This window comes from Eumetopias jubatus, unplaced genomic scaffold (genome assembly GCF_037043125.1).
Source record: "Eumetopias jubatus isolate StellerSeaLion01/CBP00866 unplaced genomic scaffold, mEumJub1_p1.0 scaffold_17, whole genome shotgun sequence".
NCBI classification, from domain to species: domain Eukaryota; kingdom Metazoa; phylum Chordata; class Mammalia; order Carnivora; family Otariidae; genus Eumetopias; species Eumetopias jubatus.
The window spans coordinates 12,083,153-12,098,744 of record NW_028274823.1 but is presented as its reverse complement, the minus strand read 5'-3'; the positions used below and the strand labels follow the sequence as shown (position 1 = coordinate 12,098,744).

Genomic DNA, 15,592 nt, shown 5'->3' with positions numbered 1-15,592 from the left:
CACTTTTTAACAGTAATTTATAAGGACCGTGACTCCCTCAGTGATAATTACAAAAGCGAGCCTTTCTTTGGTTATACTTACACATCCTCAACAGGATGAGTAAACACATAAAAAGGTAGCCAACCTCTAAAAAACAGCTAATTAAAATGTTTTCAAGGTTTCTTTAATCCTGGAATATGTACTCTATGTCTTACTGATCTGCCTTTCTAGAAACCACATAAAGCAAATCACACTTTCCCACAGAAAACTTACACATGGGCCACACTAGTGAACACCAGTTTACAGAGAAACTATACACCTTTTAAGCAACTGGGCGTACTTCTCATCATGAAGAAACTCAATTAAAAGCTCTCTTCATCAGTCACTCTAATGATTTACCAGAGCATTTCACCATAAAGCATAAAAATAATTACCATGTCATCAGGAACATTTTAAAAGGAACTCTAAAATATTTCTCACATAAGATTGACGGAAAACAATGGGACCGAGGCATTAAGAACGAAGGTCTAGATGTGAATCAGACAATTTATAGACAGCTTCTACTTTCTATGCCTAGATGTGGGGGTTGCTGCCACCAACACCTTCCCTTCGCTTGTCTTGTGATTTGCCGTATCTGGTTCTTCACAGATAGTTTTTCATCCTCAAGGCAGGAACAAAATAATTAATTCTCTTACTGATAATCAGCAGCCCCAATTTTGAAACAATTTTAACTTCTCAATAATAAACTATACCAAGAAACAAATAAAAATTTAGGTATCTTTCTAATGTAACCTCCCTGCATCTTAAAATGTCTCATCATACCGGTAGGAGTGATCTCCCCTCCGAAGTAATAAAAACATTAATATTGCAGGGGAATTCCATCTGGTGGTAACTGAAGTCATAATCCACCTTCTGCCAAGTTATTAGGTTGCTCAGGGCAGTCACATTATGAACACCTAGAAAATAAAAAATAATAATTTTTTGGTTACTTCATTTTAATCACTTAAACAAACTGGTTTTACTGACGCTATGTAAGACATGAGGTTTCTACTGCTTTAAAAAAAAAAAAAAGTATCTCAGGCACTGTTCAACTTTCTAAGCTAAATGTTCACTAAGAGGCTTCACAGACAATACTGGTCAAGCCAAACAAATGTATTTTGGGGCCAAGACCCCCCCAAATCTAATCTAGCATCTGGTATGCAACTGGGCACAAGACAGGTTTCCAGTAAGTACAATCACTTTCTATGTGGTGTGTTCCCAGGTCTAGAACAATACGGTAGAACTGATTATTGATTTTTATACTCACCTGTGCCTTAAGGATACCCCGTCCACACTATTTTTTCTTCTACCTTTACCTCTTGAACTTACCGCCAGCAAAGTGTCTTCTCAATCCTCATCTGAGCACAAATAAAGCAGTCCGCTTCCTTACCATTTTAGAAAAGTTCCCATAACTAAAGTTACTTCAAACCTTCCAACCTATTTTTTTTTTTCAGAGATTCTTCGAAAAACAAATTTTAAACTTCACATTGGGCAGTAAAAAATGTTTTACTAGATCTTCTCTACACTTTTCTTTTTAGCTAACATAGGACTGAAGGCAAACTCTCCTCCCTCCTCAGCCTCTCCAGGGCTCCTTGTGACGTCCCTGTCCCGTCGCTACCGTCACACTATGACAAAATGCAGCGGAGGTACACAGTCTGTAAGTTTCTAATCCCCACATTATACCAATCCACACGGCACGCCTCGATCTTGAATACTTGTGAAATGTGAGTGTATCTCGGATCGGTGGTTCTTTACAAGGCACCACCGAAGCTGCTTTCACGGCAGGTTGGACACGAAGGGGGACGGCCCGTTCGTACCCGGTGTGTCCAGCTGCCCTTGCTCTAGGAGAGTTTCGTCAACCACAAGGGAAGTGTTGCTCGGGAGCTGGAGGAGCCCGCTGACCAGGCGGTTGGCTGTATAGTCTTTGTGGGGGATGAATTTCAAACGGTTCATGTTCTCTATAGTCATCTGCAGACGAAAAGACTGCAAAGAGAAATTTTTTAATGAGCAAGGAGCAAAGGTTCCCTGTTTTAAGAAAATACATATTTGGGGTTAAATACTTTCCATATGTGTATAAGGAAAGGTCTTATCAATTTCTAAGGATGTAGTTTCATGGCTTCTTGAGCTCTTAAAGCAAAAATCTTACAAAGACCTTAAATAATAAACCTACATCTTAAATAAGAATCGCACTAATTCTATGGGCTGTTTTATTCTCAACTGTTTTATTCAGTATTCTTAAATAATTTCTATTTTACCAGCGAACCAGAAACGAATGACAGATACTTCAGATACATTTACCAAATATTCAAAAAGCTTAACTTCTTTTACCTACCACGACCACAGGCTAGCAAAACAGAAAATATTTATTCAAGATGGGGAAAGAAAAGCTTAATTTTCTTCGGTGCTCCTCGAATTAAAATCACATTCATCAGGCACCCGCAGACCAGGGAACAAACTGTCCCAAAGGGAGTTGAGGAACAGAGCACACTAAGCCGGGCCCAGGCATGGCGGGTCCTAGAACGTGCTGCAGGCTGCCTCGTCTGATCTTAGCACGGGATCTGTTAGATCCCTCTGCACCCACTCTGCCTCCCTGTGCCCACCAAAGGCCCTCTGCACCCTGCTTTACACTCCACACTCCCTTCCTATCACTCCAGCCTAAAAAGAAGTATGTGTGGTAAGGGTGGAGACCGGCATTGGGGAGAAGGGTGCTGAGGAAGAGAGAAACTTTCAGAATTTACAGGATTACTGTACTGTGGCTCAGTGATTCAAAGAAAATGGGCAGAGGGCTGGGACCACATTATAGACAGAAGCAAACAAGCCCTACAGAAGCACAGTCATCAGAACACAAGGGAGCCTATGACAGGGTCTAGCTCCACGAAAGCAAAAGTAGGTCGCTCATACCGAACCCACTGTGAAAACTAAACAAGATATGAACGTGCCAAGTGTTCAGAAAGAGTTTGGCACTAGACATAAACACACAAGAGGAATGGAAGGGAGTGGATATGGTAACAATGAAAAAGTTAACACAAGCTCACTACGAAGCGATGCAAAATGAAAAGATCAAAAAGGAAATACCTCCCACATTTAACTTTCACATTTAAAATGTAACTCGTGTCCTAAGTAAGTGCGCTAGGCAGCTGCTCGGACTTCACCCCCTTCTCCCCAGAATCATTCCACACCAGCCGCACTGGCCCCTGTCCAGCGTGCCTCCAACCTGCCGAGCACACTGCTGCCTCAGAGCCCCCGTGCCTGTTCTGCCATCTCTCACAGGACGGACATTCCCCCCAACAGAGCCAAGTGGCTTGCCCCCACCTGTGTCAAATCTCTCCCCAAATTCCCAGAAGGGGAGACCTTCTCTGACCACACTGTATACATGAGCAACTCCACCCTAGTCCAGCACACCCTAGTCCCCTTCTCCTGGGCCTTAACTCTTCTCCCATGGCACTTCAACGACACGTTCTGTTATGTCTCCCACAATCATCTAAAATCTGACTATTCCAGTAACTCCCAAAATGTGGTCCAGGGAACTCCCAAGGAGTTATTGATTCACTTTTATGGAGTCCACGCGGTCAAAATCATGCATGGATAAAAGACTCATTTGATATACAAGACAGAGAATTTATTACAGCAGAGTATAAAAAGTTCACCGAGGAGATTACAGGTTTCACACTTGCAACTATCCTTCAAGAAAACGTCAGGTGGGCAGTTTTAGTCTGGTATCAAATACCCACAGTTATCCAAAAAAGGCCAGCTTTCCTTCATATACTTCATTCAAAACATCCTATTACAAGAGACTGAATGCAGAAACAGATTTGACAATCCAGCAGTCTATTAATCCAGATATTAAAGAGATTGGGAAAAATTTAAAACCACGTCACTTTTATCACTAATGTTTTTTGAATTAGGAAAATAGCTACTGTTTCAAAAATACTTTATGTTCCTATGTAATTGATTTATTTTCATGAATATTTTAGTATATTTTTAGTTTTAATTTCTACTATGGTACACTGGTAATAAAAACAACCCAGATAAACTACACCTCTTCGAGTCTTCAATAATTTTTTCAGAGTGTCAAGTGAGTAAAGGAGTGAGAAATGTTGGTCTGTTTGGTCCACTGCTGTTGAAGGGCCTGGAAGAGTGCTAGCATTTACCCTCCAATGACAGGGTCACATGAATGATCTATTTTAACCTCTTAAATCTCCAAAATAAGAAGTGATCAGCATTGCCAGTCACATGCTCATTCCCCATGTCTCACCACCACACAAACCCTGCATTCCACACGCCCTGGCAAACAAGGCAGCTCAACTTTCCAAACAGGAATTAAAACTAGGGCAACAGAGATAAAGATCTTTATTACCTCAGCTAAATGAATTATGCTCCTGTAATTAAGGCTTACTTAAAGATTTAAGATTTTAATGCACACAAAGGATAGATACCAAGTTGTACAAATTGGCATCAAGAGAGAGCATAATTTTAAGGGATTTACTTGCAATCGTGCCATTAGAGTCACAGAAATTTGTGCTAAGGCAATAAAAGTGAAATGTTTAGGGGTGAGTATGTAAATTATGGAACCTGGAAGCCTTTGTTTCCCCTTAATAAGATCTATTAAAATCTCAAATCTAAATACTTGGGTTGAACAAAAGACAATTAGATGGATTTTTAAAGTGGGCTCAAGTTTCTTCTTTTTTTTAATTTGAGAGAGAGAGCAGAGCGAGTGAGAGAGAACACAAGTGGAGTGAGTGGGCAGGGGCAGAGGGAGAGGCAGAAGCAGGCTCCTGAGCAGGGACTCAAATGTGGGGCTCGATCGCAGGACCGTGGGATCATGACCTGAGCTGAAGGCAGACACTTAACTGACTGAACCACCCAGGTGCCCCACTGTGTTCAGATCTCTAATAAATATTTATATGGATCTTACTGCTGGAACAAGATGTTGAATAATCCGGTATAAGTGTTCTGTGAAGGTACTATTCCGTGGGCAACCACTCAAGTTAACTGTGAATTTTCCCAGTGGAAGAACATCTCTTCTTGTATACCTAGAATAAAAAGATGCCAGCCAGTAAGATATTCAGGTGATTTCCTCATTTCCAACGAAAAGCAACCAAAGATCAGCACAATATCGTCATTAAAAATAAAGCAAATTACTCTGACCAGTTCATTTATCAAAATAACAGCAATAAAAATAATAGCCAGTACTCATACATGAGCAGTGTGCATGTGCTAGGGACTGTTCAGAGTGCTTAAATGTCTCATTTGATTTCCAGACTCTCTGAGGCAGGTTAGCGGGACGTAGGAGAGCTGGATTCGAACCTACAGGGTTTGGCTCCAAAGCCTGTGCGCTCAACCATTATGTATTGTGGTGTGAAGTCCTAGCCGAGGAAAGATGGGAGCACAAAGGCGCTGACTGCAGCGTCAAATGTAATAGAGGAAAACAAGGAAACCTAGCATTTAAAGAACTAGGAAAACAGTCTACGATGAAATGCCATGCAGCCATTAAAAAGTTCATGAAGAATTACAAAGGAAGAATGTTTAAGATATATGAAATGAAAAAACAAGATCGGTGTTTATAGAGTACAATGGAGATTTGTGCAGGGATGTACATATACGTAAACAAAAAAAGATGAAATGATGAGGCAAATGTGCTAACGGAGATCTCTAAGTGGGTGAGATCACAGACGATTTCCAGTTTCTTTATACTCCTGGAACTCATTGAAAACACACGCTACTTCTGAAATCAGGAAGCAGAGACCTGCAGTGGGGCGGAAATGAGGTGAGCACCTCCGCATACAAGTTAGATGTGTGCACGCTGGGCCTTGCAGAGCCTTGGGATGTATAAATAGAGATTTCAGAATGAAAAAATAATAAAATAGCTCATTTTACTCATCGGCCAGGTTCTCTGACTGTGGCTCTTCTATTTAAGGGAGACATAAACAAAAGGTTAAATGTGAAACAAAAAAGGTGGACAAAGGAATCTGTGATTTCGTGTAACACTTGTCACACTGAACAAATAAAAACCAGCTGATGATGAAGCTAATAAACTCTAACACAGAAGTTACCTGAGCAACCTTCCTGCTCTTTTCCACTTTCAACAACACCCCACCTCCCCTGCCTGCCACCGGGAACACGGCACTTACACTGTAGAGATGAGATGCAGTATCAGGTACTCAGCGGCCAAGCTGTCTCCCAGAAGGGCATGTGTGAGGAACCCAAGCAGCTCTGCTCGGACAGGAGACAATTCAGACATGAAACCTGAAACGACTGGAGAAGGGAGGGAGACCACATTCAGAACACACATACCAGCTCCTCCCGAGTGTCTCAGGCTCCGAAGGAAACAAAAAACCCAAGTGGAACACAGCACTAAAGTCAGTAGACAACAAATGCAGACTTAAATACTGGTCATTAATTGAGGCCAATCTTCAAAATAAGACAGCTTGTAAACTTTTTTTGGTTTCATTTTAATAGAGAGGATGAACACAAAGGAAAATGGCCCGGAGTCACAGCAACTACTAGAGAAACTTAACCTGCGGCTCGCGGATCTGGCCGGCTCAGCCCCACCGTGAGCACACGGTGCAGGCAGCTCCTGCACATGCAGGGGCTCATCATGGTCTCTGGCTCCCAAGGCGTTGGCACTTACACTTACAGGTTTTGCTCTCCTCCTTGTTAAGGCAAGCAGGCAGTAAAGGATTGATGTGCTGCAACTTCTGGGCTAACACCACGTGAATTCTCGGCACTAACGAAGCAGGAGGGCTGTGCACCCTTTGCTCCTCAGCCGCATCTGCACATTCCATCGGGTCCAGGAGCGAAGAGGCGTCCCTACGGAGACAGGCAGGAACTTCAATTCCCAGACACATCTCTGAGAAGAGGAATTCAAGCCAAGAATGGTTCCACCTGTACATCTCCTTAAAGAATGGAAATGGGAGATGCCTGGGTGGCTCAGTCGTTAAGGGTCTGCCTTTGGCTCAGGTCATGATCCCGGGGTCCTGGGATCGAGCCCCGCATCGGGCTCCCTGCTCAGCAGGAGGCCTGCTTCTCCCTCTCCCACTCCCCCTGCTTGTGTTCCCTCTCTTGCTATGTCTCTCTCTGTGAAATAAAGAAAATCTTAAAAAAAAAACAAAAAAAAAAGACCAGAAAATGGCTCCTTTCTCAATTGTCAGGTCACACAGATCTCAGGCTAGTTAGGTCATACAAGGATATGTATGTGTTTTTCAAGAAAAAGAACACTTTTGGGGCGCCTGGGTGGCTCAGTCGTTAAGCATCTGCCTTCGGCTCAGGTCGTGATCCCGGGGTCCTGGGATCGAGCCCCGCATCGGGCTCCCTGCTCAGCAGGAAGCCTGCTTCTCCCTCTCCCACTCCCCCCTGCTTGTGTTCCCTCTCTTGCTGTGTCTCTCTCTGTCAAATAAATAGATAAAATCTTTAAAAAAAGAAAGAAAAAGAACACTTTTACTGAGTATGCTGTAACTGCAATTAATGGGATAGAACACATCACTGATAAAGAATATCTGTGTTTTGAAATCACCTTATCAGCTGAAACATGAAATACTTCATAGCATGCCCCCCAAACCGGGGTCTTTTTCTCAAAAGCCATTAGGTATCTATTATTCAGTGTGGAAGATCCATTCATCTCTTATCTTGCTAATTGCTTTTCCTAAATTTTATTCCTCCACGACACCCCCCCTTAAATAGTGAGTAGTCAAGCAGTGAAAAAGTGTGAGTTTTTCAGATATGCTAGATAAATTAGCAGACAACGGATTTATCATGATACGATTGAAACAAATCATGAAAATGTGTTTAGAACTTCAGACTCTACAGGCTGCTCTACAGTCACCCATTCCCACGGCTACCCTCCTACACACAAGGAGGCCGACAACCTTTATGTGGTCTGGACCACACGTTGGGCAGTGTCCTTCACTGTGCACACACCAATTCAGTACGCCTCACCTACCCTGGTCTCCAATGAGGAAACGCAGGCCCTGCAGAAGTCACATGGCCAGTAAATGGCCACAGCAGGCTGGCACCCTGAGCCATCTGGCTCACTCTGTACACTAAGCGGCTTCAACCAGTGAAGTGACTGGAGCAGGAAAAGCACCATCACCAGAAACAGCCAAGACAAGCAATTTGCTATACTATTATTAAGGAATGCTATTTAAAATTCTTTAAAGTTGTTTAAAATTTTTGTCCCCCCTCCTGTGAAAAGTGAGTTCTTCTTATAGGGAAACCAAGATGAACGTCCAATACTCAACAAGAAAACTACTGTGTAGGGGGATATGACTCCATTCTTCTGGCAAACTCAAAACAAAATAAGAAAGAATGAGGAAGATCTGGATTTTCAGGATATATTGTTAAATGTGGAGAGAAAGTGTAAAGGAATACATATATCATGCTTTTATATAATAAAGGGGAATAAAATATACACGTGTCTACTTACTTTTGCAAAAAATACAGGAAAGATGAAAGCAGAAAACAGGCTGGTTCCCTATGGAGGGTGAATGGGAACAGGGCAGGGGGGATGACACCCCTACATTCTTTGTGTATAGCTGTGATTTGGGCAACAATGTCAATGTTTTCTATACTTAAAAAATCAAAACAATAAGGACAGAAGAAAAACTCTGAAGTGAAATGCAATGGAAACAAATGAGCTAACTACATAAAATGAAAAATGAGCGAAAGAACCAAAGGGGAAGAAAACTCACCCCAGTAACTTTAGACACAGCACTCTGACTATACACCTTATTCTAAGATAAAAAGGAGTGGACACCAATCTTGGACTCAAGTTATGAGGTTTGTTTTTTGCAGTGGCATGGATTACCCATTCTGAAATTACCTCTTCTGCACTGTGGAATATATTGAGAATAATGAGAGTCAAGCTTTTCTGTCAGAAGGAGTTATAAACATGGGAATGGAGGAGGGAGAGCATCCGCGTGCAGAATTGGAACTAGAAACACTGTGAACACACAGTTCTGAGAGAGAGACTTGAAAATACATGAAGATATATGTGTATGGGTATATAAATGTGCATTTATTTGTATGCATACAGTGTATGTATATATGTATTTCCTAGCCCTGTCCACTAAAAGGGAATAAAAGCAATACCAATCCTGGTACCAATGAGCACACAAGCACTCAGATCTTGACTTTTAAATAAAATCCCTCCCTAAAAGAAACTGATACTCCTTAGAAAAATGGCTGATACTGCAGCTGGAGCATGGGAAGGACAAGATGAGGTTGAAACAGCATAATGTGTCAGAAAAGATACGTTAAAAATAAGGTCATGTCAGCAAGGACCCAGAGCCTACTTACAATGACTCCCACTAGCCAAATGAGAAAATTCGAATCTCAAGCACCAGACTAACATCCACACTGACATAAACAATTACTTAAATAAACAAATGAGAGAGAAGGAAAATCTCTCTTCTAACAGAATGGCAATAAACAAGTGTGGAAGGAATGGTTGAGATAGAAAATCACCATCTGGTAATAACTGATTCAAGAATCATCAATGGATAGGGGCACCTGGGTGGTGCAGTCGTTTGAGCGTCCAACTCTTGGTTTCAGCTCAGGTTGTGATCTCAGGGTTGTGAGATCGAGCCCCGTATTGAGCTCCATGCTCAGTGCAGTCTTCTTGAGATTCTCTCTCCCTCTCCCTCTCCCTCTGCCCCTCCCGCTCATGCTCACTCTAAAATCTTTAAAAGAAAAAAATCATCATCAATGGATTTAAAATAAGTGGATGAGGGACACGTGGGTAGTTCAGTTAGTTAAGCGTCTGCCTTTGGCTCAGGTCTTGATCCCAGGGTCCTGGGATCGAGCCCAACACTGGGCTCCCTGCTCAGCGGGAAGCCTGCTTCTCCCTCTTCCTCTGCCTGCCGCTCCCCCGCTTGTGCACACGCACTCGCTCTCTGACAAAATAAAATTTAAAAAAAATAAGTTGATGAAAGTTAAGATGAGAAACTGGATATTAATGTAGTCTCCAAGTACCTCCTTCCAAATTACTTATTACAAAGTGAAAAACAGTAACTTTATAGGACAGAAACCTGGCAGATGCCACCTTAACCAATCAAAATTAACATCACCAGTAATGGGGCACAATGACATTACGTGCCTCCTGATATGAAAGCCTGAATCTAATCATGAGGAATCACACAAAGCCAAACTGAAATATTCCACAAAATGGCTGGATGTACTCTTCAAAGGTGTCAAGGCTCTCTGCCATGCGAGGACACAGGAAGAGAGCCATCTGCAAACCAGGAAATGGGCCCTCACAAGCACCTGATCTGTCAGCACCTTACTCTTGGATTTCCCAGCCTCCGGAACTGTGAGAAATGAATTTTTGTTAAGCTTAAAAAAAAAAAAAAAAAAGTGTCAAGTTCAGTCAAGACAAAAGTTGAGAACTATTCCAGGTTAGTGGAACATGTGACCCTATGGATCCTGGATCAGGGAAAAAGAAGAAAAAAAAAACCCAAAAAACACGAGAAAGAATAAGACTGAGATAATTGGTAAAATTAAGTACGGACTGTGGGTTAGCACACTGTGTATTTATGGCAAACTTCCTAATTTTGATAGCTGTACTCTGTGTAAGACAAAGTCTTTGTTCTTAGGAAATATGGACTCGAGGGTCGCCTGGGTGGCTCAGTCGTTAAGCATCTGCCTTTGGCTCAGGTCGTGGTCCCAGGGTCCTGGGATCGAGTCCTGCATCAGGCTCCCTGCTCAACGGGGAGCCTGCTTCTCCCTCTCCCGCTTCCCCTACTTGTGTTCCCTCTCTCGCTGTGTCTCTGTCAAATAAATAAATAAAATCTTAAAAAAAAAAGGAAATATGGACTCGAGTATTTAGGGGATAATGTACACAACTTACTCTCGTTTCAGATAAACACATACGTACATAAAAATGTGCATATGTAAGAGCCCAAATGAATGACAGAGCAAACGGGGCATAAGTGTTAACAACTGGTAAGTCTGGGTAAAGGGAGAAAGTTCTTTGTAACTACCCTCCAGCTTTTCTGCAAGTTTGAAACTGTATCAAAATAAAGTTACCCAAAAAAGAACAGACTCACCTTTCATCATTATTCAGTATACTTAGCACAGGATCCACAGATAGGACACCATATAACTCAAGAACATCGTTGACTTTGAAACAATCCCAGTCTTCATAGACCTGATAGATCATAAGAAATCACGTTGTTAGGACTAAATAACACCAAAAAAATCTAAAATATTAGTTTTAAGGTTAAAGTAATAATATCTTAGATTTTTAGGTCAGGAAATGGACCTTAAAGCAACTCTTTTATTTCCCAAATTGAAACCAAGAGAGGTAAAATACTTGCCTGAAGTCATTCTCCTAGTTAGCAATTAACAACTGAAACACAGGACTCCTGACTCCCAGACCAAGGTCTGTTGTCAATACACCACATTACTTCGAAGAAAAGGCTTTCCCAAAGGATGATGGTCAACTAACATTAGAGACACGTGTTGCTGGGCGCTTGGGTGGCTCAGTTGGCTAAGCGTCTGCCTTTGGCTCAGGTCATGATCCCAGGATTCTAGAGTCCCACGTTGGGCTCCTTGCTCAGCGGGGAGTCTGCTTCTCCCCTCTCCCTCTGCCTCTGCCCCTGCCCCTCCCTCCGCTCGTGCTCACGCTCTTTCTCTTCCTCTCTCAAATTAATGAAAAATTAAATCGTAAAAAAAAAGAAGAAAAACCTGCATTACCTCAAAATCTATTAAGTACACCAAGAGAAAGGGAAAAAAAACCAGGATTACTAACTTTGGACTTATTCACCAACGGGATGCACCATTAGGATTAACACAAAACTCAGGCCATGAGGGTTTTCACAATAAAACTTTCAAAGTTGTCGGTCTTTGATGGACTCTAGTAACTGTCAAAGCCTCCTCGGGGTGAGGCTGAACTGAAGCATGGCAGGAAAGCTGTCCTCACTCTGGTCTCTGTGGTAAAGAACTGAAGGGCCATTTAAGTTTACCACAAAATCAAAGAATGAAAATTCTCAATGATCATTTCTGAAACTTATATTGCTTGTTTCACCTACCAGGATCAAAAAAACAGCGTAAGCAAGATAGAACAAACTACCAACAGATTTTTTTCCTTCTATTTTAAATACAAATGAGAAATGGATTTTGATGAGAGAAGAATGTTGAAAATGTCAGATATTGTTGGAAGCTGGAAATGACATAGGAGGTACACATGAATTAAAAAACTGTACCACTTCTGTGTTCGAAATATTCTTCAGATTTTTTTGAAGTGAGCCCTACACTCAACATATGGGGCTCGAACTCACAACCCCGAGATCAAGAGTCACAGGCTCCACCGAATGAGCCAGCCAGGCGCCCCATATTCTTCAATTCAAGAATGCCGTGGTAGGCAGAACATGGCCCCTCAAAGACGTCCACATCCTAACCCCTGCAATCTGTGAATGTTACTTTACAAGCAAAAAGGGATGTATGTAAATTCAAGACCCTGAGATGAAGAGATTATCCTGGATTATCTAGTTGGGCCCAATCTAATCACGAAGGTCCTTAAAATCAGAGAATCTTTCCTACCTACAGTCCGAGGGAGAGGTGACTATGAAAACATGCTGGCTTTGAAGATGGAAGAAGGGGCCCCAAGCCAAGGAATGTGAGCACTCGTAGAAGTTGGAAAAGGCAAGAAAACAGATTCTCCCCCAGAGCATCCAGAAAGGAATGCAGCCCTAAGGACACCTTGATTTTATCCTCAGTGAGATCCATGTTGGACTTCTGACCTAAAGCCTGTAAAATGATAAATTTTTGTTGTTTTAAAAGGCACTAAAGTTGTGAATATTTGCTCCAGCAGCCACAGAAAACAAACACAAATACTAAGAGTACTCCAGGTTAACTTCCAAGACACATTCCACATCTATGTTAAGGTCAGGTGTATAAAAGGTTTAGTACCTTCACAAGGCATGCAGGGCCCTTCTCCCCTGGCAGTGGAAAATTCAGGTCAAAGGGAGAAGAGAGGTTCAAGAAGTTCAGCTGTTGGCCAGTAGAAGCTTCAGTTTCTAAACGTTTTGGCTCTCCACACCACTGAAGACCACCAACACTCCCTAAATTCAAAGAACAGCACTGTACTTAGTCATTTTTAAGGCTTCCTGGAAAGAAAGAACATTCCTAAAGAGCCTTTCAAGTCTGATATAAATGATGCTTCTGAACTCAAAAACTTCAAGCTGTTATAGTTCTTAAGGAAGTACATATGCTAACAAAGCCTTTGTCTGACCTAAAAGAGAACAAAGATTATAAAGATCTGAAAAATTTAATTTCTCCGATACAATAAAATGGCAAAAAACTCCCCCCTTCAAATCTCAAGTGTAACTATTTTAAAAGTTAGTATTTAATACAGTTACTTTGACATCCTTAACCTAAGAAATACATTGTCTACTGACAACAAACCCACCTTAGTAGAACATTATTACTTTTTCTACTTATTACGCAGAATAAAACCATATAGCAATAAATTCATTTACCAAATACTTAGTAACATCCATTGTGTAACTAGGAATCAGACTAGTTGTTGGGGATACAAAGATGATTTTAAAAATGCCCTCTATCCCTGAAGTGGTCATAGCTTAGGGCTTATAACTATTTAGAATCAACAGACGGCTTGCCACACCATAAAACATCGTTCAGCAGTAAGAAGGAATACGCTATTGATACACGCAACAACCTGGATGGATCTCAGGTTTTGCTGAATGAAAAAAGCCAATCCACAAAGTGTACATACTATATGCTTCCATTTACGTAACTTATTTTTTTTTTTTTAGGATTAATGCTAGACCGGAATCTTTTTTTTTTTAATTGAAGTATACCTGACTATGCAACACTCTTGCAATAAAATAACATTAGTGTAGAGATGAAGAATGGATTAGTGTTTGCTAGGGGTTAAGGGACTTGTGGGGAGGGGAGAGGCAGGAGAGCAGTGGGCGGGACTTTAAAAGGACAACTCGGAAGATGCAGGCAACGAACTGTTCTGGGTCCTGTGGCAGTGGCCCAATGAGTCTACACGTGATGACACTGCCCAGAACAAAATACACGCACACAAATAAACGCGTGTAGGAAATGTGAATCTAAGGTCGGTGGGTGGTAGCCATGTCCATTTCCTGGTTATGATATTCTACTAGAATTATACAAGATGTTACCATCAGGGGAAACTTATTTCTTACAGCTACATGTGATCTACACTTATCTCAAAAAAAATTTTTTTAAATATATAGCTTGAAAGATTACCTAGAAACTGACAAACAAGTTACGCTGTAAATAATGCACTCAAATGTACAAAAAACCCTACAGTCTAACATCCAAATAAAAGCAAAAAAGAGGAGAGAGCATCAGTTGCTTAGGTGATAACAGAATTACCATATATCCTGGATTCTAATGCTACTTATTGTTATGATACACCATTAATTTTAATAAACATCTGAGGGGTGGGTGAAGAAAAAGAACACCCCCACATTTGTACAGATTTACTATAAAACATTCCGATGTTAAGAACATTAAAATATGCCTTAGCTCTAAGGAAATATAGTAATATTAACTTATAAAATAGGAAAATAAATGGTTAAATGAAATTCATTAGTAATTCTTTGTTAACCACTCTCAACCCAATCTTAGAGATGCCCCCTGACTAGACGGACTTGACCCCCTCGCCCTTCAACTTGCCCTCTGATGATGGTCCTAAAGAGAAGTGACTGGACACAAAAGTAGGAATAAAGACAAACTTATCTACCTGCCACAATAAAGATACTCACTACTCCTAAACACTGTGACTGGTGAAATCAAGAATGAAATATGCCAATTCTGAAACTGTCTCATGCTCTTAGATACTGCAACTTTTGATCCCCCTGTGTTAATCAGAATTTATTGGGCTTTCAGCATGTTTTAAGACAAACCACTACAAATGTACGTAAATAGAACAAACAGAACTGTCACTATTCTAAGGGCTCTCTGCTCTGAAGTTGAGGACAAAGTTACCTAGTGCACCACAATTTCATGGTTTTCCTCTATGTTTTCAATCTCAATAAATTAAAGTACCACTATCTTGGGACACCTGGGTGGCTCAGTCGGTTAAGCATCTGCCTTTGGCTCAGGTCATAATCCCAGGGTCAGGCTCCCTGCTTAGTGCGGAGTCTGCTTCTCCCTCTCCCTCTGCCCCTTGCGTGCACGCGTGCACACATTCTCCATGCCTCTCTTGCTCATGAATAAAATCTTTAAAAAAAAATAAAAATAAAGTACTACTATCTCAAAGGAAAATAAAAAAAGGATGTTTTCAGAAAAATATTAAAAAAAAACATTTTCAGGATAAAATACTAGGCTTCCATATTATTTAGGAGCTGAGATAAAAATATAAAGAATGAGAAAAAGACCTTTCTCAACTAACAACCTGAGACTCTTTCAAACTAATAGGAAAGCAGACACTTCTCACGAAGTGATGCCTAACTGCTCAGTTATGAAGCAGTTTGACCAAAGAGTACTGTAGAAACCCTCAAAACTGTTTATAACAGCGATGAACTTGAACGCAAGGTTGTCAAATCATTGTCAATTCCTAAATCTAGAGCTAAATTATACA

The 15,592-nt window shown here is 41.2% G+C and overlaps 1 protein-coding gene across 7 annotated transcripts in view; it reads right to left on the bottom strand.

Annotated features, from left to right (window-relative positions):
- The window catches only part of MCMBP (minichromosome maintenance complex binding protein), a 50,092-nt gene that overhangs the window by 7,663 nt on the left and 26,837 nt on the right, over positions 1-15,592 (bottom strand). For 6 of the 7 annotated variants that reach the window (XR_015767095.1, XM_028121831.1, XM_028121832.1 and 3 more), the window contains exons 7-13: positions 12,925-13,076; positions 11,061-11,161; positions 6,650-6,828; positions 6,150-6,273; positions 4,934-5,051; positions 1,836-2,001; positions 802-935 (exon numbers count right to left, since the gene is read on the bottom strand). Coding sequence is in view for 6 of the 7 variants with exons in the window: in XM_028121831.1 (XP_027977632.1) it covers positions 802-935; positions 1,836-2,001; positions 4,934-5,051; positions 6,150-6,273; positions 6,650-6,828; positions 11,061-11,161; positions 12,925-13,076 (974 nt within the window). In the remaining variant the exon portion in view is untranslated. The remainder of the gene's footprint in view (positions 1-801; positions 936-1,835; positions 2,002-4,933; positions 5,052-6,149; positions 6,274-6,649; positions 6,829-11,060; positions 11,162-12,924; positions 13,077-15,592) is intronic. The other variant, XM_028121830.2, reaches the window with a different exon arrangement.